The sequence below is a fragment of the Eutrigla gurnardus genome, assembly GCF_963514095.1.
Source record: "Eutrigla gurnardus genome assembly, chromosome: 12".
NCBI classification, from domain to species: Eukaryota; Metazoa; Chordata; class Actinopteri; order Perciformes; family Triglidae; genus Eutrigla; species Eutrigla gurnardus.
Window position 1 is genome coordinate 2,310,596 of NC_139926.1, and position 23,901 is coordinate 2,334,496.

General features: G+C 43.0%; 2 protein-coding genes across 2 annotated transcripts in view; both read right to left on the bottom strand.

The window, feature by feature from the left end:
* The window catches only part of LOC311021618 (exosomal polycystin-1-interacting protein-like), a 178,053-nt gene that overhangs the window by 72,188 nt on the left and 81,964 nt on the right, over positions 1-23,901 (bottom strand). The gene's annotated exons all lie outside the window — the stretch shown is intronic.
* LOC311021604 (uncharacterized protein) overlaps positions 28-23,901 on the bottom strand; it is a 34,270-nt gene continuing 10,396 nt past the window's right edge. Inside the window, exons 5-8 of the mRNA XM_084022260.1 lie at positions 23,363-23,535; positions 21,911-22,067; positions 21,203-21,318; positions 28-3,129 (exon numbers count right to left, since the gene is read on the bottom strand). Of these exons, the coding sequence (XP_083878386.1) occupies positions 2,419-3,129; positions 21,203-21,318; positions 21,911-22,067; positions 23,363-23,535 (1,157 nt within the window). The 3' untranslated portion in view covers positions 28-2,418. The remainder of the gene's footprint in view (positions 3,130-21,202; positions 21,319-21,910; positions 22,068-23,362; positions 23,536-23,901) is intronic.

Consider the following 23,901-nt stretch of genomic DNA (forward strand, 5'->3'; position numbering starts at 1 on the left):
TACTGCAATAATACAAACAACAAAATGTGACCTTCTATCCGAAATGGAACATTATTCACTGTGAAATGTACATGGGTATGGCACTGATACGGATTAGTAATCTTGAGCAGAGACACTAAGTTATAGAAATGGCAAGATTGTATAAAAAATGATTGTATATAAATTAAGTTATGTGCCTACTGTAACTTGCAATAAAACATAAGATTACATAATACATAATAATACATGCATTAGTTTACTATCCTGATAAGTTAAAAAAAAATACAGTAAAATGACGGGCATGTATGTAACCATATACTGTAGATATAAGTCATTCATTAATATTTCACACAGTTCAAACATGATGCTTTCTTGTAAAAAAAAGATCCAAATGAATTGTGATTAAGCAGTTCATAGTTTCAGCTCTAGTATCATTGCATACTCAGTGTTGAGAGCTGAAGGGAGTGAATTCTCAGATAAGAACATAAAAAAGCAGTTTGAAAAGCCATTCTGTACTACTGATATGATATTGAGCACAATACAATGGATAACATGTGAAGTGTACCTGCTTTCTCTCTAGCTGGACTCCTTTCTCTGTTCCCCGACACAGACTGAGATAAAACAGGTGAAAAACCGAGAGCAGTAGAGAAGGATTCCTTGTTCCATCAGCTGACTTTTACTGCTAAAGCTGTAACGTTGGTGTGATGTTCTACATTTGGCAGAAACAGGAGTAGACAAAAACAATCCTGGGACATATCTTCTGCATGAAATTCACAACCGACCATTATTTCCATAATGCCCTAAAGATCAACTCATTAAACAAGTGCCTTTATTTCCAGCATCAGTCGAATGAGCTGCTAGTGTGTTCTTGTCAAATAGATCAGAAATACAGACGTTTATTCTCCGACTGTAAACAAAGCTGGAACTCAACTGCCCTTTTAGCTGCATATGAAGATTTATGTTTCTGTCTGGAAGTACATGGCAGTAGAGCCTTGTGCAAGAACACTATTGTTTATTATTGTACTTTATCCGAAGCCTCTCTTACGGTTTCCTTGTTTGGTTTGCTCGTTGATGTGTTCTTAAAAAGAGACTTTTTATTTATTATAACTCAACGTGTGCCACCTGTTCACAACATTTCTCTCTGTGTATGTTCCCCCGGAGTCCCTGGTCTAGCAGGTCTCCCTGGACTGTGGTGGAAACTGATCCGGACTGCACCGACGCTGTGGTCTTGTTTGACTCTTACCGCCAGTATTTTTAAGGAGGCTGACTATTGATTAAAGTAACTGACTAAAATCGGCATCTCTACTGTTACTACCAGGACTCTGGCAATGCTTTCTGGTCCAGCAGAGTCCACTGAGGTCCTGACCGATGCAGACTGCTAACTGGTGTTGGAAACCATATTGTAGCTCCACCTGCCCGCTGTGTGACTGCTCAACTACTCCTGCTTTCTGCTCTAGCGACATTGTTGGATGGATCCATCTCGGCGTGGCTGTGCCTGCTGCCATGGACTACTACTGTTGATACTTTGCTTCTGTTAATACTACCACTACTGTTAATGCTACTACTACCATACTACCAACACCAAATGCAGTTGGAACCCAAGGGCCTGGGCTGCACCACATTTCTGCCTAAAAGCCTATTAAGGCACTTTTTTCTCGCCACTGTCGCGGTTACTCTGCTGCTGGTGATGTTGGGACTTTGAAAATGTATTAACTCTGAAAATCCTGAGTATATTCTAGTCCTGCTCAATGTGTTAAGTGTCCTGAGATGACTATGGTGATATGACACTATAAATAAAATTGAATTGAATTGAACATTTGTGACATGTGATGTTCAGGATCATTAACGCCAGTCAATTGCCACATGAGGCTTCCAGGCTTTCCCACCGTGAGCTTCTGGTCCTGCTGTCAGAAACACACACACACAGATGCAGCTGTTTGGGTAGTCATTAAATAAGTCTAAACACTAGAAAATATGAATATAGCTGCAAACATGTCATCATCACAGCACTGTAATGTGAAAGCAATAACACTTTCTAAATCAAAGGGGGACTAATGGGACAGGCAGCGAGAGGACAGAACCATTACAGAGAATATTTGCCAACTTCACTTAAATCCCTAATTATGAAGAATTATGAAGAAATGTTCGTACAAGTGGTTCTTGCACGAGGCTCCTTGTTCTAAACTTTTTATAAATAAATCAGTCGTTTTAGTTTGTGAAACTGTGCTTGTGAGAGGATTATATTCTGTAATGGGAATTGGCCGTCAGAATGTCAGTTTTAGGTGTCTGGACTGATGAAAATTAAATTAGGGTACAGCTACAGGCTTCACAGATCATGTTTGTAACACTGGTTTTTAACACATCATGAAACTGTAAAAAAAACAACAACAAAAAAACACTTGCAACTGGATGACTTCCAACTGGAAACCCCCAATATTTCTATCCTAAGTTCTGCGTGACATCTGCACATGGACGCTCCATGTATCCAGAAGGCTCCTCCTCCTCTTCGTCAACAGAGCAGGAAACTGTTCCCATGGCTGCTTCCTCGCCATCCCTCATGTGTGAGGACAGTGATGGAGTGCTGTTGTACACCTCTGAAGAAGAGAGAGACTCCACCTCTGCTGAGTCAAAATGTGATTTCTCCACCTCCTCCGCCTCTTCCCACTTCCCAAGCCTGCCGATGGTTAATGTGAGGAGGTTCACATCCTCGCTGCCCCCCTCTCTCACCACAACCATCGTCTCCTCCTCGTTTGAATGGATTGCTCCTGTAGTCCGTCTGTCCGTGTCTGACAGCAGTAAAGAATCACAGCGCGAGGCCGTGTGTGTGCTGAGTAGGTCGTTCAATCCAGCATTGGAATGTGTGTCCATTGAAATCGACGGTTCAGGCCCCGGGGATAAAGGAGCTGCCAAAGATGAAGAAGATGAAGACGAGGAGGAGACGAGGTTATGGCCCACTCGGATTTTATAACCTCCTCCTCTGATCCAAACTGTGCCCTCAGTAACACTCTCCCTATCGCTCTCATCTGATGTTTGGCTGTTCCTCTTTTCACCTGAAGAGGGCAGTGATGGTTTGAGTTTCAAGAGAGCAGAGGAGAAGGACTGCCTGCAGGATGGCATGATGCGCATGTCTTCTATGTGATGGATGGATGTCTGAGACAAAGAAAAGAAAGAGAAAGCAAAGAAAGACAAAAAACAATAAGTCACATGAACTGGTTTTTAAACAGATGTGTCCAACATTCAGATCCCATTCCTTCCCCCTCTCCTCTGGTATTCCCCAAGGTTCTGTCCTTGGACCCCTCCTGTTCATTATCTACCTCCTCCCTCTTGGCCGTAAATATAATCAGTTCCATAGCTATGCAGATGACACCCAGCTCTACCTGTCCAACATACCCACAATGTCCCTTCCCCCCGCTCCCTCTCCAGATCCTGGTTCTCCCAAAACCTTCTCAAGCTCAAAAGTGACAAAACCTAACTCCTCCTTATTGACACCAAATCCACCCTCTCTAAAAGAAATGCCTTTCCCATCTCCAATGACAATTCATCGGCTTCCCCCTTTCCCCAGGTTAAGAGTCTGGGTGTCATCCTGGATTGCACCCTATCATTCCAGTCCCACATCAACGTCGTCACTTGATCCGCATACTTCCATCTACGTAACATGCACCTTCCGCCATCTCTCTCCCCCAACAGTGCTAAAATTCTAGTTCACATCCAGGTCACATCACGGTTGGACTACTGTAACTCTCTCCTTTTTGGTTTACCTGACAAGTCCATCCATAAACTACAACTGGTTCAAAACTAAAGGCTTTGTATTATGTTGTGCTCGCTGTTTGATTGATGCTCTAATTGTTTTTATTTGTTTGTACGGTGAACTCATGTGTTTCAAAAGGTTCCCATAAATAAAATAAATTATTTATTATTATTATAAACAATCAAATGACACTTCTCTTAATGACTCATTGTTTTTAGAATTATATGGATTTATATGTTAAGTCCTTTTAATTTAATTAATTAAGTCCATTAAATTAGTGATAATTTCTTATGGCAAGCTTTGATACACAGTTGTCACTATTTTGGGACTTAATTTTGGGATTTATGGAAACTAAGATGCAAAATACATCCATCCATCTGTCCGTCCCCGGGTTGCGGTGGGGCATCAGGCCAAGGAGGTCATTCCAGTTGGTCCTCTCCTCAGCAACACTTTCCAGCTCCTCCTGGTGGACCCCAAGGTGTTCCCAGCCTGGATGGGATCTACACTCACTGGCCACTTTATTAGGTACACCTTGCTAGTACCGGGTTGCCTTCAGAACTGCCTTAACCCTTCGTGGCATAGATTCAACAAGGTACTGGAAACATTCCTCATAGAGTTTGGTCCTTATTGACATGATAGCATCACACAGTTGCTGCAGATTTGTCGGCTGCACATCCATGATGCGAATCTCCCGTTCCACCACATCCCAAAGGTGCTCTATTGGATTGAGATCTGGTGACTGTGGAGGCCATCTGAGTACAGTGAAGTCTTTGGGCCCTAGTTTCGTAGACCAGGCGCAGTCAGCTTTCAGCGCACCTGCGCCGCGCCAACGGGGTGTGTCCGCCTGGACTTTGCAAGTTTCGTGCACCGCGCAGGCTCGCGCAGGCACACCTCCCGTCTCGCCCACCGGCGCAAGTGGGAAAGAGGGAGGAGAAGAAGGCGTGAGTGGGAGACGAGGAGGAGACGAGGCGTGGACTGGGATTAACACAGCCGATTCAGATCTTCACCAATCAAATGAGCTCCTCTCCTCTCCTTTAATGCGTTAGGGGAGGTTCAGTGCAAGATCCGTCACTTGACAACCCAATGACAGAAGCAGCGCCGCCGCTCCCACCACGCTCATCACGCGGTGTGCGCGTGTATCATAATAATAACAATGCCCATATTATAAAAAACAGGAGAGAGAGAGGGAGATGTTACGGTCCGAGAGGCTGAGTTTCCGTTACGCGTGCCATCCGCCTTTGATCTGACGTCAGATGTGACGGGACAATCTATATAGATATAAATTCACGTGTTGATTCAATTAGTTGCATTAAATAGTGTTTGTTGTGATTATTTATTGCATTTAAATGTGCCTGGAACTGTGGAAACCGCCTGTGAGGTCTCGGTGACGTGTGCGCACTGCGCGCCGTCAGCCAAACTTCCACTCCGCCAGCTGTGATTCGCATTGAATGAATGGACCTTTTTTACGCCTGGCGCCTTGCGCCGAAAGTAGACCAGGTTGGAGCTGGCGAGCTTTCAGCACAGTCTCGGCGAGGCTTTTTGCCACGAAACTTCCGCTACGCCAAGCTGAATCTGTGACGCCTCCCCCTGCTGCGCCGCCACACCCATCTTGGCGCAGGCGATCCACCAAACTGCCAAACTGACGGTGCGCAAGGCTGCGCGGGTCGAAACTTGCATTGCGCCGGCTCCGCCACCCTGCGCCGCCCTGCGCCACGAAACTAGGGCCCATTGTCATGTTCAAGAACCCAGTCTGAGATGATTCGCGCTTTATGACATGGCGCGTTATCCTGCTGGAAGTAGCCATCAGAAGATGGGTACACTGTGGTCATAAAGGGATGGACATGGTCAGCAACAATACTCAGGTAGGCTGTGGCGTTGACACGATGCTCAATTGATATCGTCTTGACCATGTCTACATGCCTAAATGCATTGAGTTGCTGCCATGTGATTGGCTGATTAGAAATTTGCGTTAACGAGCAGTCGGACAGTTGTACCTAATAAAGTGGCCGGTGAGTGTATAATCCCTCCAGCGTCTTCTGGGTCTACCCCGGGGCCTCTGCCCAGATGGACGGGCCCGGAAAACCTATAAAAGGGCATCTGGAAAGATTTTTGAGAGATGTTTGACACGAAGGAGAAGCTTCTATCTGAGTCCAGCCTCTCAGGACTCATTTGGGACGCATGTATCAGCCATCTCATTCTTTTGGTCCCCACCCAAACTGTAGATGGACTGATAGGAGGTGAGAGCTTTGACTTCCTGCCTGCCTAGTTAGTAGAAGTCCCTCAGTGACTCATCCCAACCCGGAGGGAGCTGTCCACCACTTACTGGCAGAGCAGGCCCTGAGCAGGTCTGCAGCTGACTTGATTAATACATCACTTCTAAAAAATGTCATCAATAATGAGAAACACGTTATGCAGAACCTAAACTGACCTCTTCACATGTCACAAATGACTCGAGTGATTAAACAAACAGCAACATATACTTTTAGACGCTGCACAATCTACTGCAACGCAGTACAACAGATCAGACTTAAATTTGACCTTTACAAAGAAAATTAAAAGTGTATTACTCATAGTTCAGGTGCATTTTGTCCTTATAAAAAGGTCCAAATAGTCAAAACTGGCCAAAAATGTCCTTTTTTGCACCTTACATCCACACATGACAAATAAATAAGACCGTAGACCTCTCTTCCTCTCCTCTCTCTGCCGTGGTTGGTGTGAGAGTGAATCTACCACCAAGATCTCTGCCATCATACATATGACATTTACACAGTACACAGAGCATCATTCTGCTGTTTCCAAATGTCAAGGAGGTGATTACGAGTACTGACCCGACCACAAAGGACATTACCTCATGAACAACGGAAAACCAAGACTTACTGCTGGTTTCTAACCAAGAACACTAAACACCACCAACTAGGGGTGTAACGGTACACAAAAATGTCGGTTCGGTACGTACCTCGGTTTTGAGGTCACGGTTCGGTTCATTTTCGGTACAGTAAGAAAACAAAATGCAAAATATAAATGTGCTAGTTGTTTATTACTTTTGTGCTTTTAACAGTAGGAACATGCACTGGAGCTAGAATGCTGCTCAAAAATATAAATACAAGTATTTAAAATATTTATTTAAAAAATAAAAATAAATAAAAAATAACTGTTTCTTTAAAAAAAATTCTCCATCTGATGTGCAAAATTGAACAGTTGCAACACTAAATAGTTTCAAGTTGTTGCTCAGATTAAATAACATGAATAAGGCTCAGACTGTTTTTTTAAAAACAAATCTTTTCTCCATCTGATGTGCAAAATTGAACAGGGCAGGGAGAGGCTGTTTAAATGCGGTGGGGAGCTGTGTTTGCACTAACGTTACGCTCGTCTTTCTCCTCGTTGTAGCGATGTTCACGTGGGGGTGGTGCCGTTTCAAATGCGTCAACAGGTTTGACGTGTTGCCAGAAACATACCCGACCTCACATGAACAATGTCGGCAAACCGCTTTGCCGAAGTGTTCCCAAACGGGAGACCTTAATGTCGCGGGAGGGTCCTCCAACTCTGGCTTGTTGCCAACGCTAGCGGCATTAGCCCTGACGTCCGCTACTACTGCTGTTTATTGTGTCGCGGTGTGCGCAACTGCGCATGTGCGGCTGCAGCATGCTCCACAAATGCGGTCCTCTACTTAATATGTCCGTATGGAAACTCGTTCGGTACGCCTCCGTTCCGAACCGAGCACCCCGTACCGAAACGGTTCAATACAAATACATGTACCGTTACACCCCTACCACCAACATAAAATAACCATGCTTTCCTTAATTAAGGACTGAGTTCAATTCCTTTATTACAACTGATAAAAGCCAAGATGTTGTCCTTTAAAAGAGAGCTGTAAGAATTATTATTGAATCAAAAAAACCTACTAAGGTCTAATTTGAAAAAAGCACTGATCTGATAATATAAAATTTGGCATATTATTGATGGTATTGCACAAGTAATATAAAGCACATGAAAATCACCAACCATCAAATATAATAATAAATATAGCTGCAAGCAGCAATGAGGGGGTCAAGCTGGGCTGCAGAGCTGCTGGGCTGAAACTTCTGGCTATCTTGAGTCTAGGGGCCCTAGTTTCGTAGACCAGGCGCAGTCAGCACTCAGTGCACCTGCGCCACGCCGACGGGGTGTGTCCGCCTGGACTTTTTGCAAGTTTCGTGCACCGCGCAGGCTCGCGCAGGCACACCTCCCGTCTCGCCCACCCGCGCAAGTGGGAAAGAGGGAGGAGAAGAAGGCGTGAGTGGGAGACGAGGAGGAGACGAGGCGTGGACTGGGATTAATACAGCCGATTCAGATCTTCACCAATCAAATGAGCTCCTCTCCTCACCTTTAATGCGTTAGGGGAGGTTCAGTGCAAGATCCGTCACTTGACAACCCGATGACAGAAGCAGCGCCGCCGCTCCCACCACGCGCATCACGCGCTGTGCGCGCGTATCATAATAATAATAATGCCGATATTATAAAAAACAGGAGAGAGAGAGGGAGATGTTTTGGTCCGAGAGGCTGAGTTTCCGTTACGCGTGCCATCCGCCTTTGATCTGACGTCAGATGTGACGGGACAATCTATATAGATATAAATTCACGTGTTGATTCAATGAGTTGCCTTAAATAGTGTTTGTTGTGATTATGTATTGCATTTAAATGTGCCTGGAACTGTGGAAACCTGCCTGTGAGGTCTCGGTGACGTGTACGCACTGCGCGCCGTCAGCCAAACTTCCACTCCGCCAGCTTTGATTCGCCTTGAATGAATGGACTTTATTTGTGCCTTGCGCCGAGAGTAGACCAGGTTGGAGCTGGCGGGCTTTCGGCGAAGTCTCTGCGAGGCTTTTTGCCACGAAACTTCAGCTGCACCAAGCTGAATCTGTGACGCCTCCCCCTGCTGCGCCGCCACACCCATCTTGGCGCAGGCGATCCACCAAACTGCCAAACTGACTGTGCGCAAGGCTGCGCGGGTCGAAACTTGCATTACGCCGGCTCCGCCACCCTGCGCTGCGCCACGAAACTAGGGCCCTATGTAAATTCTTAATCATGAATCATTAGTGTGGTTTTGAGAATATACCAAGTTTTTCTTGGGTAATGTTTCACAATGATGGTCACATCTTAGCATTAGTTAAGCATTAACCAACATTAACAGGTAACTAAGTGGTCAAAAATCACGAAATCTGTTGAGCATCCTCAGGATTGGGTCCTGAGTCCATGTACCAAGTTTGGTTTCCATACATGAAAGTGTTGCTGAGATATGGATTCACTTCCTGTTTTAACTGATGGTGGCGCTAGAGCGTTCAATGCAGAGGCACAAAAATGATGTGAGTGATTGGAAAGGTATGCAGCAAAGAGCTGTAAGCATTATAAGCTGTACGCACTTTAATGCACTTAAAAGCAAATACGCATGTCCAATATTGAACTGATGGTGGCGCTAGAGCGTTCAATGCATTGGCACACAAATTGATGTGAGTGATTGTGACGTTATGCAGCACAGAGTTGTAAGCAAAGTAAGCAGCATGCATTTAAAAGGATTTACAAGCATAAATTAATGTCAAATATTGAACTAGTGGTGGCGCTAGAGCATTCAATGAAGAGGCCTAAAAATTGGTGTGAGTGATTGGGACAGTGTCTTTACTCCAGGTACCAAGTTTGGTTACGTTGAGTCAAAGCATCGGTGAGACGTTAGCCCACTTCCTGTTTGGCTGCTTTGCCGCCATTTTCAATTGCCTCTCACAGGAGAATAAACTTGGAATTGAAAAATCTTTGAAATAACTTTTGTGCGGATTGGTCTTAAGATCATCTCTGTCAAGTTTCGAGCAAATTGAACAAACTTTGTGACCCGTGAAGATTTTTAAAGCTTTCTGAGATAATCCAATATGGCGGAGGTCCAATATGGCCGAAAGTGACGGGCCATGTATCATTGAACTTGGGTTGATCCAAGGATCACAACGCTACCTCACTTGTGAAAATCAGATGCACGAGTCAAGGGGCCCTAGTTTCGTAGACCAGGCGCAGTCAGCTTTCAGCGCACCTGCGCCGCGCCGACGGGGTGTGTCCGCCTGGACTTTGCAAGTTTCGTGCACCGCGCAGGCTCGCGCAGGCACACCTCCCGTCTCGCCCACCCGCGCAAGTGGGAAAGAGGGAGGAGAAGAAGGCGTGAGTGGGAGACGAGGCGTGGACTGGGATTAATACAGCCGATTCAGATCTTCACCAATCAAATGAGCTCCTCTCCTTTAATGCGTTAGGGGAGGTTCAGTGCAAGTTCCGTCACTTGACAACCCGATGACAGAAGCAGCGCCGGCGCTCCCACCACGCTCATCACGCGCTGTGCGCGCGTATCATAATAATAACAATGCCCATATTATAAATAACAGGAGAGAGAGAGGGAGGTGTTTTGGTCCGAGAGGCTGAGTTTCCGTTACGCTTGCCATCCGCCTTTGATCTGACGTCAGATGTGACGGGACAATCTATATAGATATAAATTCACGTGTTGATTCAATGAGTTGCATTAAATAGTGTTTGTTGTGATTATTTATTGCATTTAAATGTGCCTGGAACTGTGGAAACCTGCCTGTGAGGTCTCGGTGACGTGTGTGCACTGCGCGCCGTCAACCAAACTTCCACTCCGCCAGCTGTGATTCGCATTGAATCAATGGACTTTATTTACGCCTTGCGCCGAAAGTAGACCAGGTAGGAGCTGGCGAGCTTTCAGCACAGTCTCGGCGAGGCTTTTTGCCACGAAACTTCCACTACGCCAAGCTGAATCTGTGACGCCTCCCCCTGCTGCGCCGCCACACCCATCTTGGCGCAGGCGATCTACCAAACTGCCAAACTGACGGTGCGCAAGGCTGCGCGGGTCGAAACTTGCACTGCGCCGGCTGCGCCACCCTGCGCCGCCCTGCGCTGGTCTACGAAACTAGGGCCCCATGTCCACGTCAGGAATGCATGTCCCAAATTTCACCCATTGGTGGCGCTAGAGTGTTGGGCATAGAGTTCTGTTAACTGGTGAGAGTGATCATGGAACAGTCCCGAATCTGTGCGCTGAATTTCATAACTTTTGACCAAGCGGTTCAATTTTCAGCCAAATTTTGACCCTTTGGTGGCGCTAGACGCTGGGTTTAGAGGTCCGTAAATGAGTGTGAGTGGTCAGTACAGTGGTCACTTTTTACCAAGGCGTTCTATGGGCTGCTATAGACTTCAATGGCAGAGGAATAATAATAAGAAAACATAGAATCACTATAGGGTGTGTCGCAGCTTCGCTGCTTGACCCCCGATAATAATGAATTTAATTTGTATAGCACTTTTCCAACCACAAAGACGCTTTACAGAAAAACAAACAAACAAACCAAAAACAATATTAAAACAAATTCCATCTTAAAAGGAATAGGTTTAAAATAATAATAATTGAATTAACAAATTACAATAAAAGGAGTCGGTAGGACGTGGATGTCAGAAATTCCAAAGAATATGAACAGATAATGTAACAGACAAACATAAATAATGGGGTTGGGTTTCAATCATACTGTGTACAAGATAAATCCGTCTGTATTTGTTTATATAGTTCATGTTATATATTGCTACCAAATACCGGCATGTAGACATGAATTTCTGATTACTGCTTATGTGGAAGAGCAGCCGAGTCTCATGAAGACAGCAGAATGGACTCTGGTGATAGTCGTTCACATGTATGAATGTTTTGCTCCATTTTACACAAACAAAGCTGTATTTCTTCTCTGCCAACATGTTTCCCACCAGTGGAAGTTGCTGAATCATATGAAAGTAAGTGCTGGCAGCAACGGTGTTGTGGAAAAGAAACTGGGTGGGTGAGCGACCAATGGCCTTCGCATTTCATGTATTGGCCGCACATGAACATCCTGTGTAAAGGGAAACCCCCTCTCTAGTTCACCGTCACTCTGGTTGACTAACGGTTATTAATAATGGAACACGAAACCAGCAACTTGGTGTACAGAAAAGCATGTTCAAACCCCCCTCGCAGAAGACAAATACCACGATTAAAAGGGGAACTGTACCCAACGCCCACAACACCGCCAACAGCCCAGCATGCTGTCAGAAGATAAAGCCAATGACTGATTGAAAGAAAAGCTATTGGTGACTATCCACTGAATAATAATCTCACTTTAGATAATATCTTCCTCTATCAACCCCTTATTTTGCAGCATAACTTGCCTGCTAAGTGTTACCATTTATATGAATATTTTGTTTGTCCTTATGTATTAACCTGTCTCCACTACTACATGTGGTTTTGATAGAAACTGGGGAGGCAGTAAACCCATGTTGCAGTGGAGGACAGTGCTCATCATAAAGTTTGATGAAGCCAGTTATGCCATCAGGCTTTTGAGTTGCTTTAGGTTTTGAACTGGATCAACTTATAGTTTTCTTTCACCCATTTTAACCAGAGTGACATGTTTTTTTTAATTAGTTAATTTTTGAAAAGCAAAAAAAATCTGAGCAATCATTTTCATTTGAAGGGATGATATAAGATACTGTTTGAGAAATGTTCATGATTACAATTTTGATTCAGGAGAAGAAATACATATTTTAATTGTATTGATGAAGTAGTTCAAATGGGATATAAGATTTTACTCCAATGTTAACTATGAGTTCAGAAAAGAGGAGGGTTCTGGTTAATCTTGCAGCATCATATTTTGAAACAATGTGAAGTGAGAGGGCAATTTCCTAATTGATAGTAGAGATTAATACTTATAAGTGCTATAGATGAGGGCTGAGTGACAAACACAAGGTATTTTAAAGAATGGAAATTAATGCATTCAGTTTCTTTATTTTCTTTTGAATTTGTAGTGCCTTAAACCAGGAATTAAAGTTAGAGAGTTTCGTGTTTATCATAATAATACAATGAAATGCGAAAATGCGAAATGACGGCATCATCTGCATATAAGAGACAAGTAGAATGTTAACAGACTGTGGGTTCATCATTACGTACAGAAGAGCGACGCTACAAGAATGCTACCGCAATATCACCGACGTTTCATAGGACAAAGTTACTTTTTTCCTTTTGACTACTGTCTCCGATCCTCTCGATACATCAGGAGAAAACATGTTCAAAACAAAGGGTGAAACAGTTTCATTTAATGAGTAACATTTAAGGAATTACAGTGTCACCCTTTACCGTGTTCCACCTTCCACCGTACATTTTGCAGAATTTTATGAAATGCCATGAAGACGCAATGACACAACTCTTAATAGGACTTGATGACTCATTCCCAACCGGGAGAGTGCCGTCCACCGTGTACCGGCAACAAAGGCCAAGAGCAGGGCTGCATTTGACTTGATTAATAGATCAATGACTTGTTCTATAAAATTAAAAAACACTAATTCAAGTGTTGCACACTACTTCTGCATCTATCCAAGCATCTCCGGTAAATCATCCAACACATAGGCCACCAGAGAGTTTTTCTCAGTAACATGAAATGGACAGAAAGTAAAAGCAGTCTGACGGTGAGCAACATTCTCTTCACAAACACCACTTCAACACAACCCAGAGCTTTCTACACTTACTGTGGGGTCTTCCTCATTTAAAGGGATAGTTCGGAATTTTGGAGAGAAGACCTATTTTCCAAGACGTTTTCAAGAAATTTCATTCAGTTATTCTAGTTGCCGAGTTCGCTTGTGCTATGGCTAGCGCAAGTCAATTGTTCTAGTTAGCATGGCATTAAAAACACTCATACCGACTCCACAGTGCACCCGAGGCAAATCAATTGTAACGGCAGACTATCGATGTACAAATCTGTGTTGATAGAAGGTTTGAAATAAAACCAACCTTGCATTTTTTTTAGGATTTATGTCTCAGCAGCAGCAGCAGCGTGTCATACTTCCTAGTAGATTATGGCAGCGGCGGACTGATATCACCTAGCACTTATAAGTTACCGGTTCTATAAAAGTTTGTTTACCTGCTGTCATTGCTACAGACGCAGAGTAGCCTGCAGTGCTAGTTTCTTCAATCTCACAGAAATGGACACTTTTGGAGAATATACTGAAACTTTTGAAGACTCTGATGAGGAGTTTTTTTCCACCCAAACCCAACCGTACCTGTACAAGCCTGAATATACAGAGGAAGAATTGCGCGAGAGGGATGCTCAAAGGGCAGAACGTGAACGAGCTTCTGTGGAGACCGAGATAGCCCCCGCTGGAACTGAGAACCGGGACCGAACAAACGGAGACTGGTGGTGCCAGAACGGAATCCCCCGCAACGCGTCCGAGGGTTTACGGTTCTCTGGACGGAGCAGAGGTTCGGGTTCGCGGTGCGTAATTGTGGGTTGGCTGGGCCATGGGCTGCCCGGTGTTTGCGTGAGGTCCAAGCGCTTTTCAGACAGCCTTGGGGGCTTAAGGGCCGACGAATCGGCGGTGTTCAGGTGTGTACTACAGCAAAGTAAAATTCCGCTGCTGCTGAGAAACTAGTCCCTCAAAAAATGGATGATTCATGCGATGCAAGGTTAGTTTTGTTTCAAATATTATTCTATCAACACAGATATGTACATCGACAGTCTAGTGTTTTAATTGATTTGCCTCGGGTGCACTGTGGAGTCGGTACGAGTGTTTTAATGCCATGCTAACTAGAATGATTGACTTGCGCTAGCCATAGCACAAGCAAACTCGGCAACTAGAAGAACTGAATGAAAGTTCTTGAAAACGTCTCCAGACGTCTCGAACACACCGGCTGAGTTGGAAAATAGGTCTTATGTCCAAAATTCCAAACTATCCCTTTAAGCAGCTTTCCCTCATCAACTTCTCACAGAAATTCATCTTAATTAATTATCCTTCTGTATTTTTTTTCCTTCCGGAAGCCTCTCTCTGTCTCCCTGCTGCAATACCACTCTTGACCTGAGCCGTTTCTGGTGTGCCAGCGGGGGCGCTGTTTTATAAAAAATAAGTCTTATTAAAAGTTTTTTTAATGTGATATCTGGTTGCAAACTCACATCAGAAATCACAATCAAGTAGAGGGGACATCAGATTACTGCATACCGTGTATATTTTTTAATTCATTCATTGTTAACTTTTAACATTTTTTAATTAATAGGAAAACAAATTTTAAGGTAATTTCCATCACTTTTTCTGCCGTTTTAGATTTTTGCCGTAGTATTGTTTCAGTGTCGGTATCAAGATGTTAAAGCAGGTTATCGTATTAAAGTCACAATTTTGGTATCGCGACGACTCTTCAACTTATTATAGCTATAGCGTGAAATATAACGTTTGATATGTGTGATATCAGATGGGGACATCCCTCAATGTAAGTATAAGTAAGTATAAATCATTGTAAATAAATAGGTCCTAAAGGTATGAGCAACAGCATGTTTACTACGCATACACAGACACCAAATTTCTTGATTAACATCTATGCAGAACAGTGATGTTTCCTGCAGCGTTCCATCTCTGTGCCTTTTCGTCTCCCACCACAAAACAACCACAAAAAAAGGCACACTTCTCTCAATTAATGTGCAGAACATGTGTGTTTTGCTCAAGCATGGTTTCCGTTAGCAGTTCTTTCCTGTTACTTTTCTCCAAAACGTCAAACCACAAATAGAAAAGCGTAAGTGTACGGTATAAGACACAACTGATGATGGTAACACATGGCAGATGTGATCATGTCAAGGTATTTTTTTTTACGACAACAGAGTTCTGATTAAGATCTTTAAAATTTTCTGCTGTCAGGATTTGATTGAGACATCACAATACAGATGATTCCACCTCAGTGTCAGATGGTGAATGACAAATAGCGAAATCTTAAACCACAGATGTTCTTAATTTGCACAATTTTGGAGCCATTACACAAATGTTTTTACTACTTTTTGTATGAAGTTTTATTCTACTTTAATAGTTTTAAGGTTTGTGTACCATGATCCACAAATATTTCACTAAACACAAATATTTTACACTGTAAACATATTAAATTAGGGCTGTCAACATTAAAATTGAATTGAATCAGATTAATCACAGGGTAGCTGTGGATTAACACGATTATTTAGAATTATTTAGAAATACCTGAAAATAAAATTTTTCTCTGTATATCATTGTGGGAACAGAAAGATAAATGACAGCTGACAACTTCCCAGCTAAATGAAATGATGTGGTGGAGACTCACTAGACAGACTGTGATTAGCTTCATACTGCACTTCCTTAACCCGGATAATTGCACAGACATTAATGGAAGAATTAATTGTAAGAATTGAATTTATCAATTCAACATGATGGACAACAGAACTAATCCTGGCCAGAAATAAGTCACAGAATAGCACATCGCCCATCGTGGACAAATAGAAAATATTTCAATAATGTAAACTTCAGGATGTTTTATCATTAATGACTACATTTTGTGTGACAAAAAACTGGTTTGTTAAAAACGGTGTAAGAGCAAGTATCCGACAGAAGTAAAGCCGTCGTGAACTCAAAGTAACGATAATGGTGGTGAGAAACCGTTCACTTTCTTTGAAAAAATAAAAAAGCTGTCATCTAATATTTTTCAGTGGTCCAGATTTATCAGGTTTCTATACGCTAATTATTTAGGTATTATTTACTTAGATGTTCAGTTCAATAGTTGTCTATTTTGTAAAGTAAATAAATCAGAGATTCATTTAGAGTGATTGTGACTCCTCGGGTTGTAAAAAAAGTCTGACTGTATAGAAGTCTCCAGTTTCAAGTCTTCTTCAATCCAGCATGATGATCGTACATTACGATCTATTTAGAGTCCAACAGAACGTAAAGCATGAGTATGATTAAGGGTGGGGCTACCTTGTGATTGACAGGTCACCTAACTACGACATGGCCTAGCTACGACACTAGCAATGCAAACAATGACTTTAATTCATCCAGATCTTATCCGTCGCTCCTCCATAGTCCAAATATGGTCACTTCCTTCACTTGTAACAAAAATTCGGCCAAAAAAGATGGCCAAAATTGAGAAGAAATCGAGACGAAACCGAACGGGCGATAACTTATTTACAGTCTATTGGACTGAAGCAGAACATTTCATTAGATGAACATTGTGAAATTTGGAAATTATTACATGGATCTTTTTTCAATACACTTTGAATTTGGGCTGAGACTGATCGGCCACGCCACTTAATGTGTGTTTTTTGAGAAGTGAAGAGAAGATGGAAGCCGGTGGACTATACTCAATGCTTCTTTAAGTTATTCATAATAATAATAATAATAATAATAATAATAATAATAATAATTTGAATGTCAACATTATGAAGTTTCAAATTATCCGGTACAGCCCTGGAAAAAACCTGCACAGATGGTATGTTGTGGGGATGGAACAAACTGGCACGCCACACATTGAGTTAACCAGCCTGTCTGCTTTGTACGCTAGAATGGGGGAATGCAGAGGTCACACCAACCAGATATTTCCATTTTTACAGAATCTTTTTTTTAAATGATGGAAAAACCTGGAGATCGTTCGTCATTTTGACCATCACGGATCACAGAGCGATGTTGGTGGATCTGTGGCACTGCTGCAGAAGGAAGCGCCGCCGTGTGCACCGCTGCCCTCAATTCAAAAATCCAAAATCCATTGAAAACAGATAGAAGTAATCATTTCCACAATTCATGTTCTGATCTCATGAAATCCCCCCGAAGCTTCATTCAAAAGTGTCAAAAGAAGCTATGAATTAAGAAAAAAAAAAAAAAACAACCTTACCTATAGCACTTTGATCATAGCACTGTTGTCCTTAATGCTACTACTTTACTCAGACGAGGACCTAACACTTCTATTTTTAGCTCTTACTTTATCGGCCATTATATGTTGTGGTTTCTTTCTTTTGACAAATGTATTTATTGTCGCATTGGACAAAAGCGTCTGCTAAATGCCCTAAATGTAAAAAAGGATAGTACAGGACTGGTGGCTTGGTCCGATCCACTTTACTTGACTAAAAGTGTTTTGGATCTAAAGATGCTGAGGCTGGTTCTATTAATTTAAAACATTTTAATCACAGAAATGATGGATTATGATGGAATGTTTACAACATGACTGATCCCAGCCCCTGTGCTTGCTGCGGCCATGCTTTAGGTCTCTGTGAGCTCAACATCATGCCTAAAGCATGCAGCTCTGTCTGACGCCTCATTTCCACCTCCACTGCCTCGCCCTGCCTGCATTTATAATGGGCTTTTCTTTTACAGGTCAGCATTCACCCATTCACACTGACGGCAGCTGCCCATCAGCATCTAACTAGTGCACATTACCACACAGTGGACTCGAGCTGGGGATTGAACTGGTGATCCTTTGATTGAGGACGCCTCGCTTTCAAGTTATTTCTTCAGTATCAGTGTTTAACTAGGGCTGCTCAATTATGGCAAAAATCTTAATCCCGATTATTTTGGTCAATATTAAGATCACAATTATTTAACACGATTACTCATTGATTCTTGGAAAAATGCATTTATTGAACTTTAAAAAAAAAAAAGTGTCTTTTTAACAGTGGATTTCCTTTAAATTGACACGTTGCTAGTACCGGGTTGGACCCCCTTTTGCCTTCAGAACTGCCTTAATTAGGGATGCTCCGATCGATCGGTTGCCGATCGTTATCGGCCGATATGGACCCTAAACAGGTTGATCGGCGATCGGTCAAAGTGCCGATCAGAAAAGCCGATCGCATATTTATATATTTTTATTAACCGAGACTGTTTTTCTGCGCCTGACACAGGGTGGGAATTTCGTGTTATCGTGTCTGTTGATCAGCGCGCTGCTCCGCTGGGATTGTTCCAAAATACAACGTGCGCAACTTCGCGAGCCGCGCAGGTGAAGTATCAACATCACATGCAAGAACGTCAGCCATTCGTCAGCTTAATTACAGCTACCCGAGTGGAGCTGAGCGAGCGGGCAGTGGAAGCACACAGCGGCATTTTTATTATTAAAGTACGCTCCGGTTCCCGTCCCGTTCCGCTCCGGTGTGCGCACATGTTTGTAGTCAAAACGAGCGTAGCTGAACGAGCAAGTGGCCACGAGCGGGCAGCGGATTTTGCAGAGAGCGGAGCGAAGTACCGGTCCGGTTCCGCTCCGCTCACACCGCGAGTCTGAAGCCCAAGCCCGACCCAGAATCCTGCTGTGTCCTACACAGTCATCGACAGTATGTTCAGTCATAAAACGGCTCTATTATTATAATTATTATTCTCCCATCCATCCATTCTGTGATTGGTGATTGGTGATCGGTATCGTATCGGCCGATTTATGATTTCTGTGATTGGTGATTTGATCGGCCCCCAAAAACGCTGATCGGAGCATCCCTAGTTTTATTCTTTTTTTTTTCTTAATGCATTGCCAAAATGTATATGATCGGGAAAAATTATCGGGAATGATCGGAATTGTATCGGGAGAAAAAAAAAGTGATCGGATAGGGAAATATTGGGATCGGCAGATACTCAAACTCAAACGATCGGGATCGGATCGGGAGCAAAAAAACGTGATCGGGACAACCCTAGCCTTAAATCCTTCGTGGCATAGATTCAACAAGGTACTGGAAACATTCCTCAGAGAGTTTGGTCCATATTGACATGATAGCATCACGCAGTTGCTGCAGACTTGTCGGCTGCACATTAGGGCTGAACGATATATCGTTATCGTATCTATATCTAGATATGAACATTCAAGATATTAATATCGAAAAAGCAACGATATAAACGATATAGATTTCCCCCGCGCTCGCCCTGCATGTACAAGTCTGGCAGTCACTATAAACTTAATTTTTACGATTGCCCTTGATTACACCGTATGAGTCGGCGTCCACCTGACATAAAGACATTACAGACGCTATAACATACCACATTGCAAAAGACATAGTACCCGTGTACACAGTCTAATATGTTTGATTTTTTATTTATTGATTGGTGACTGCACATCAATGATGCGAATCTCCCGTTCCATCACATCCCAAAGGTGCTCTATTGGATTGAGATCTGGTGACTGTGGAGGCCATTTGAGTACAGTGAACTCATTGTCATGTTCAAGAAACCAGTCTGAGATGATTCGCGCGTTATCCTGCTGGAAGTAGCCATCAGAAGATGGGTACACTGTGGTCATAAAGGGATGGACATGGTCAGCAACAATACTCAGGTAGGCTGTGGCGTTGACACCATGCTCAATTGGTACTAATGGGCCCAAAGTGTGCCAAGAAAATATCCCCCACACCATTACACCACCACCACCACCAGCCTGAACCGTTGATACAAGGCAGGATGGATCCATGCTTTCATGTTGTTGACGCCAAATTCTGACCCTATCATCCGAATGTTGCAGCAGAAATCCAGACTCATCAGACCAGGCAACGTTTTTCTAATCTTCTATTGTCCAATTTTGGTGAGCCTGTGCAAATTGTAGCCTCAGTTTCCTGTTCTTAGCTGACAGGAGTGGCACCCGGTGTGGTCTTCTGCTGCTGTAGCCCATCCGCCTCAAGGTTCGACGTGTTGTGTGTTCAGAGATGCTCTTCTGCATACCTCGGTTGTAACGAGTGGTTATTTGAGTTACTGTTGCCTTTCTATCAGCTCTAACCAGTCTGGCCATTCTCCTCTGACCTCTGGCATCAACAAGGCATTTGCGCCCACAGAACTGCCGCTCACTGGATATTTTCTCTTCTCCGGACCATTATCTGTAAACCCTAGAGATGGTTGTGCGTGAAAATCCCAGTAGATCAGCAGTTTCTGAAATACTCAGACCACCAACAACCATGCCACGTTCAAAGTCACTTAAATCACCTTTCTTCCCCATTCTGATGCTCAGTTTGAACTGCAGCAGATCGTCTTGACCATGTCTGCATGCCTAAATGCATTGAGTTGCTGCCATGTGATTGGCTGATTAGAGATTTGCGTTAACGAGCAGTTGGACAGGTGTACCTAATAAAGTGGTCGTGAGTGTATAATACAACTGAAAAAAAAAACGCTATTGAGACGATTTCTGACTGAAAATCGATTGGCCCTGGTGCGAGTGCGTCCTGAGAGTGAGTTTGGGCTTTTAGGGAGGGGCAAAAGCGCACCGCTGTAAAGGAAAGGGGTGCGCTGGATTTATAACACATGACAAAATGAGAGCATCATTGCAAAACGGAATGCTGCAAAATAATCGTTTTATTTTGATTGTCTTGTTTACATTACTGTTGGAAGCCAAAATCGTAATTGAGATTAAAATGTGGTTAACTGCACGAATGAATGTAGTGACCCAAGACAACTTTAGACGTAATGTTTATTGAAGAGCTGAGCATATTTGTGAATATTATTCTTATGCAAGAGATGTGGCATGTCATTTTCCAATAATGCCTGCTGACAAATGGCTCATTTTGCAAAAAGGACATTTTAAAAAAAGAATTATTGAAAAACATTAAAACCACAAATAAATGGATCAACTTAAAGGGGGACGCCTGCATACTTCCCAAGACAACGACCATTAGTGCTGCACCACCAGCTTTTAACACCACAATGAATTGCATTACTTACCAGAACCAATGGCAGTGGCCTCCTCGTCAGACAGATGGAATCAGTATAGACCAGCAAGGCCACCACAACCAGGACAGACATCACCAACAAACACAGCACGGCTGAGATCCATGGGTCTGCGAGAGGAAAGAGGATCATAGGGAATATTAAACCCAGAGGGAACAGAACAAGTGACCGAACACTAGACCACACGCTGGGTAGGGGATCCTGAGGGTCCTGAGATAATTTTTGTTGAGATATGACACTATAAATAAAATTCAATAGAATTGAACTAATATCTGGAGTGTATGTCAGAAAGTGTACCCAAAAAACACGATCAAAAGGACAAAGAGGTGGTAACTGAATAGGCCAGAAAGGGGTCAAGTGGGTCAGGGAAAATGTCCAGCCCCCGGCCCCTTAGCTCCTTAGCTTTCTGAAAAACAATATAGTTGAGTAGTTGATGTATAAAGGCTCAGCTGGTATGACGTGTTCAGAGAGCTGAAACCCAGCACATTTCTCACCTCTACAGCTTCACGGTACAAATAAGTGTGAATTGTCAGTTTCAGATGTGTGTAATGGCCTATAAATCCATCCGACTGCTACCAATTACGGGCCTAATCAGCCAGGATAATTGAAAACATATTTGTAGTTGTGCAAGGCCATTAAAATGATGAGTTACTTGGAAGACAACAGTGGGAGGGACAAACACAAAAACACAGTGACCCCTACCTGCAGTACGGTGTCCAGGTGTGAGAGCACATATAGGCTGGCTGTAGTTGGACTCCCTTGGCACATCCCTGTCCGAGAAGCAGAGAGAGATACAGTACCATCTGCCAGGGGCCACGCCCTTCAGGACCTTTTTCAGAGACTTGATGTCCATGAAGAACTGCACCAAGAGAGACCGCAGACAGACGTCATATTAGTACAAGGCCAGTGTTTCACATACACAGACCAATGTGTGGCGCAGCGCCACAGAATCAACACCGAGCGCCACAAATAGATCCAGGTTTTTTTTTTCCAAATATAAATGTTCCGTTCATTCATCTCTGTATAGCATTCCGTCATTTGTGTTCAGTCTGATAAAGGCTTATTAAAGAAAGTTTCTGTCAAGCAAATTAATGTTAAAAGCTGTTGAGCAGCAAACAGGTGTTTGAAGCTGCTGGTGTCTCTGGAGTCCTAAGAACCTCTCGATGCAGGATCCTTCAGAGGCTTGCAGTTGTGCTTAAAGCTATATTCCGGCCACCCCTAACAAATGCTCACAAAGAGAAGCGTTTTCAGTGGGAAATACATGAAGACTCCTTTTCAAATAGTTTTTTTCACTGATGAATTTCGAGTTTTGGATAGTTGGTGAATGGTGGCCACCGTGTTCCAACAGGACTGCGTGATGTTTTGGGCTAGAAGATTGGGAAGTGAGATGGTAGGTCCCTTTAGGGTCCCAATAAGGTGTCAAAATTACCTCTGCAAAATAAGCGGAGTTCCTAACAGACAGATTAAATTATTTCCATGCAGGACAACGCACCGTCCCATGCTGCAAAAAAACACCATTGACTCGTTGGTTGCTTTGGGCATAAAGGGAGAAAGAAATCAAGATGTGCCCATCATCATGCCCTGACCTCAACCCTATTGAGAACCTGTGGACCATCTTTAAAAGGAAGATCTATGATGGTGGTTGGCAGTATACCTCAAAACAGCACCTCTGGGAGGCAATAGAGGCAGAAACTATACACAGACTTATTAGTTCAATGGATGAGAGAGTTGTTAAAGTGATACCAAAGAAGGGCTCATATATTAATATGCAACTTGAGCTGTAAATATGTTTTTTTTTTATTTAAATTGCATTTTTTAAATGATCTGTTGATGCAACAGATACAACAGATTTCTGTTTTAAATTGTTGTGAACAATGTATTTTTAGTTCTTTTCAAAATATTGAAAAAATCTGTTGTCATCATCAGTAGTTTCCCTTGTAATAACATCCTTAATCGTATTGACGGTTTAGGATAAACAAACAAAAAACGCATGTGCATAATAATTTAGAACATGGTGTAGATCAGCCTTTGTGCCTGATAAACCTTAAAACCCCTACATGTGTTACTCAAACTGGACCTGCTGGATGGCGTCAACACACTTGAATATCTGCTTAAAGATGTTAGATACAACTCTGTATGTAACAATTTACTTACTGTACGTTGGTCTTCTTCCAATAACTGGGCTTTGTCTGCACTGCTGCTCTTAATCCTGAGTTTGTATTGCAGAGAATCATAGCTCCCCCTGAGGTGCTCCATGGGAGGCTGAAGGTCTACACATAGATCTTCACCACAGGCCGTCACAGTCAGCCGCGGCAGGTCAAGGTGAGCTGGAGGACACAGCAACAGGGACAAAAGAGATACTTTAGAAACATGAACATACATTTCCACCACATGGTGAATAGCTGATTCAAAATGAGGTAATAGAACCTCCAGAAATATTTCCAATGAGACATACAGTATTATTCCGAAGTGCTAATTTACTGCGTATGAATGCAGGTACCATAAACGGTAAACAGCTCGATAAAGTCCTTGCAGTTGCACAGATGCACAAAATGCTGGTTCAAGAGAAATCTCTCAGAACTCGAAGTGAATCACTTCATTACAGAACCAGTCAGTAAATCAGTTCAGCAACTAACGCAGGTTTTTGTACAGAGTTCCTAATGCAGTATCAGCTACTTCAAGATACTTCAAGA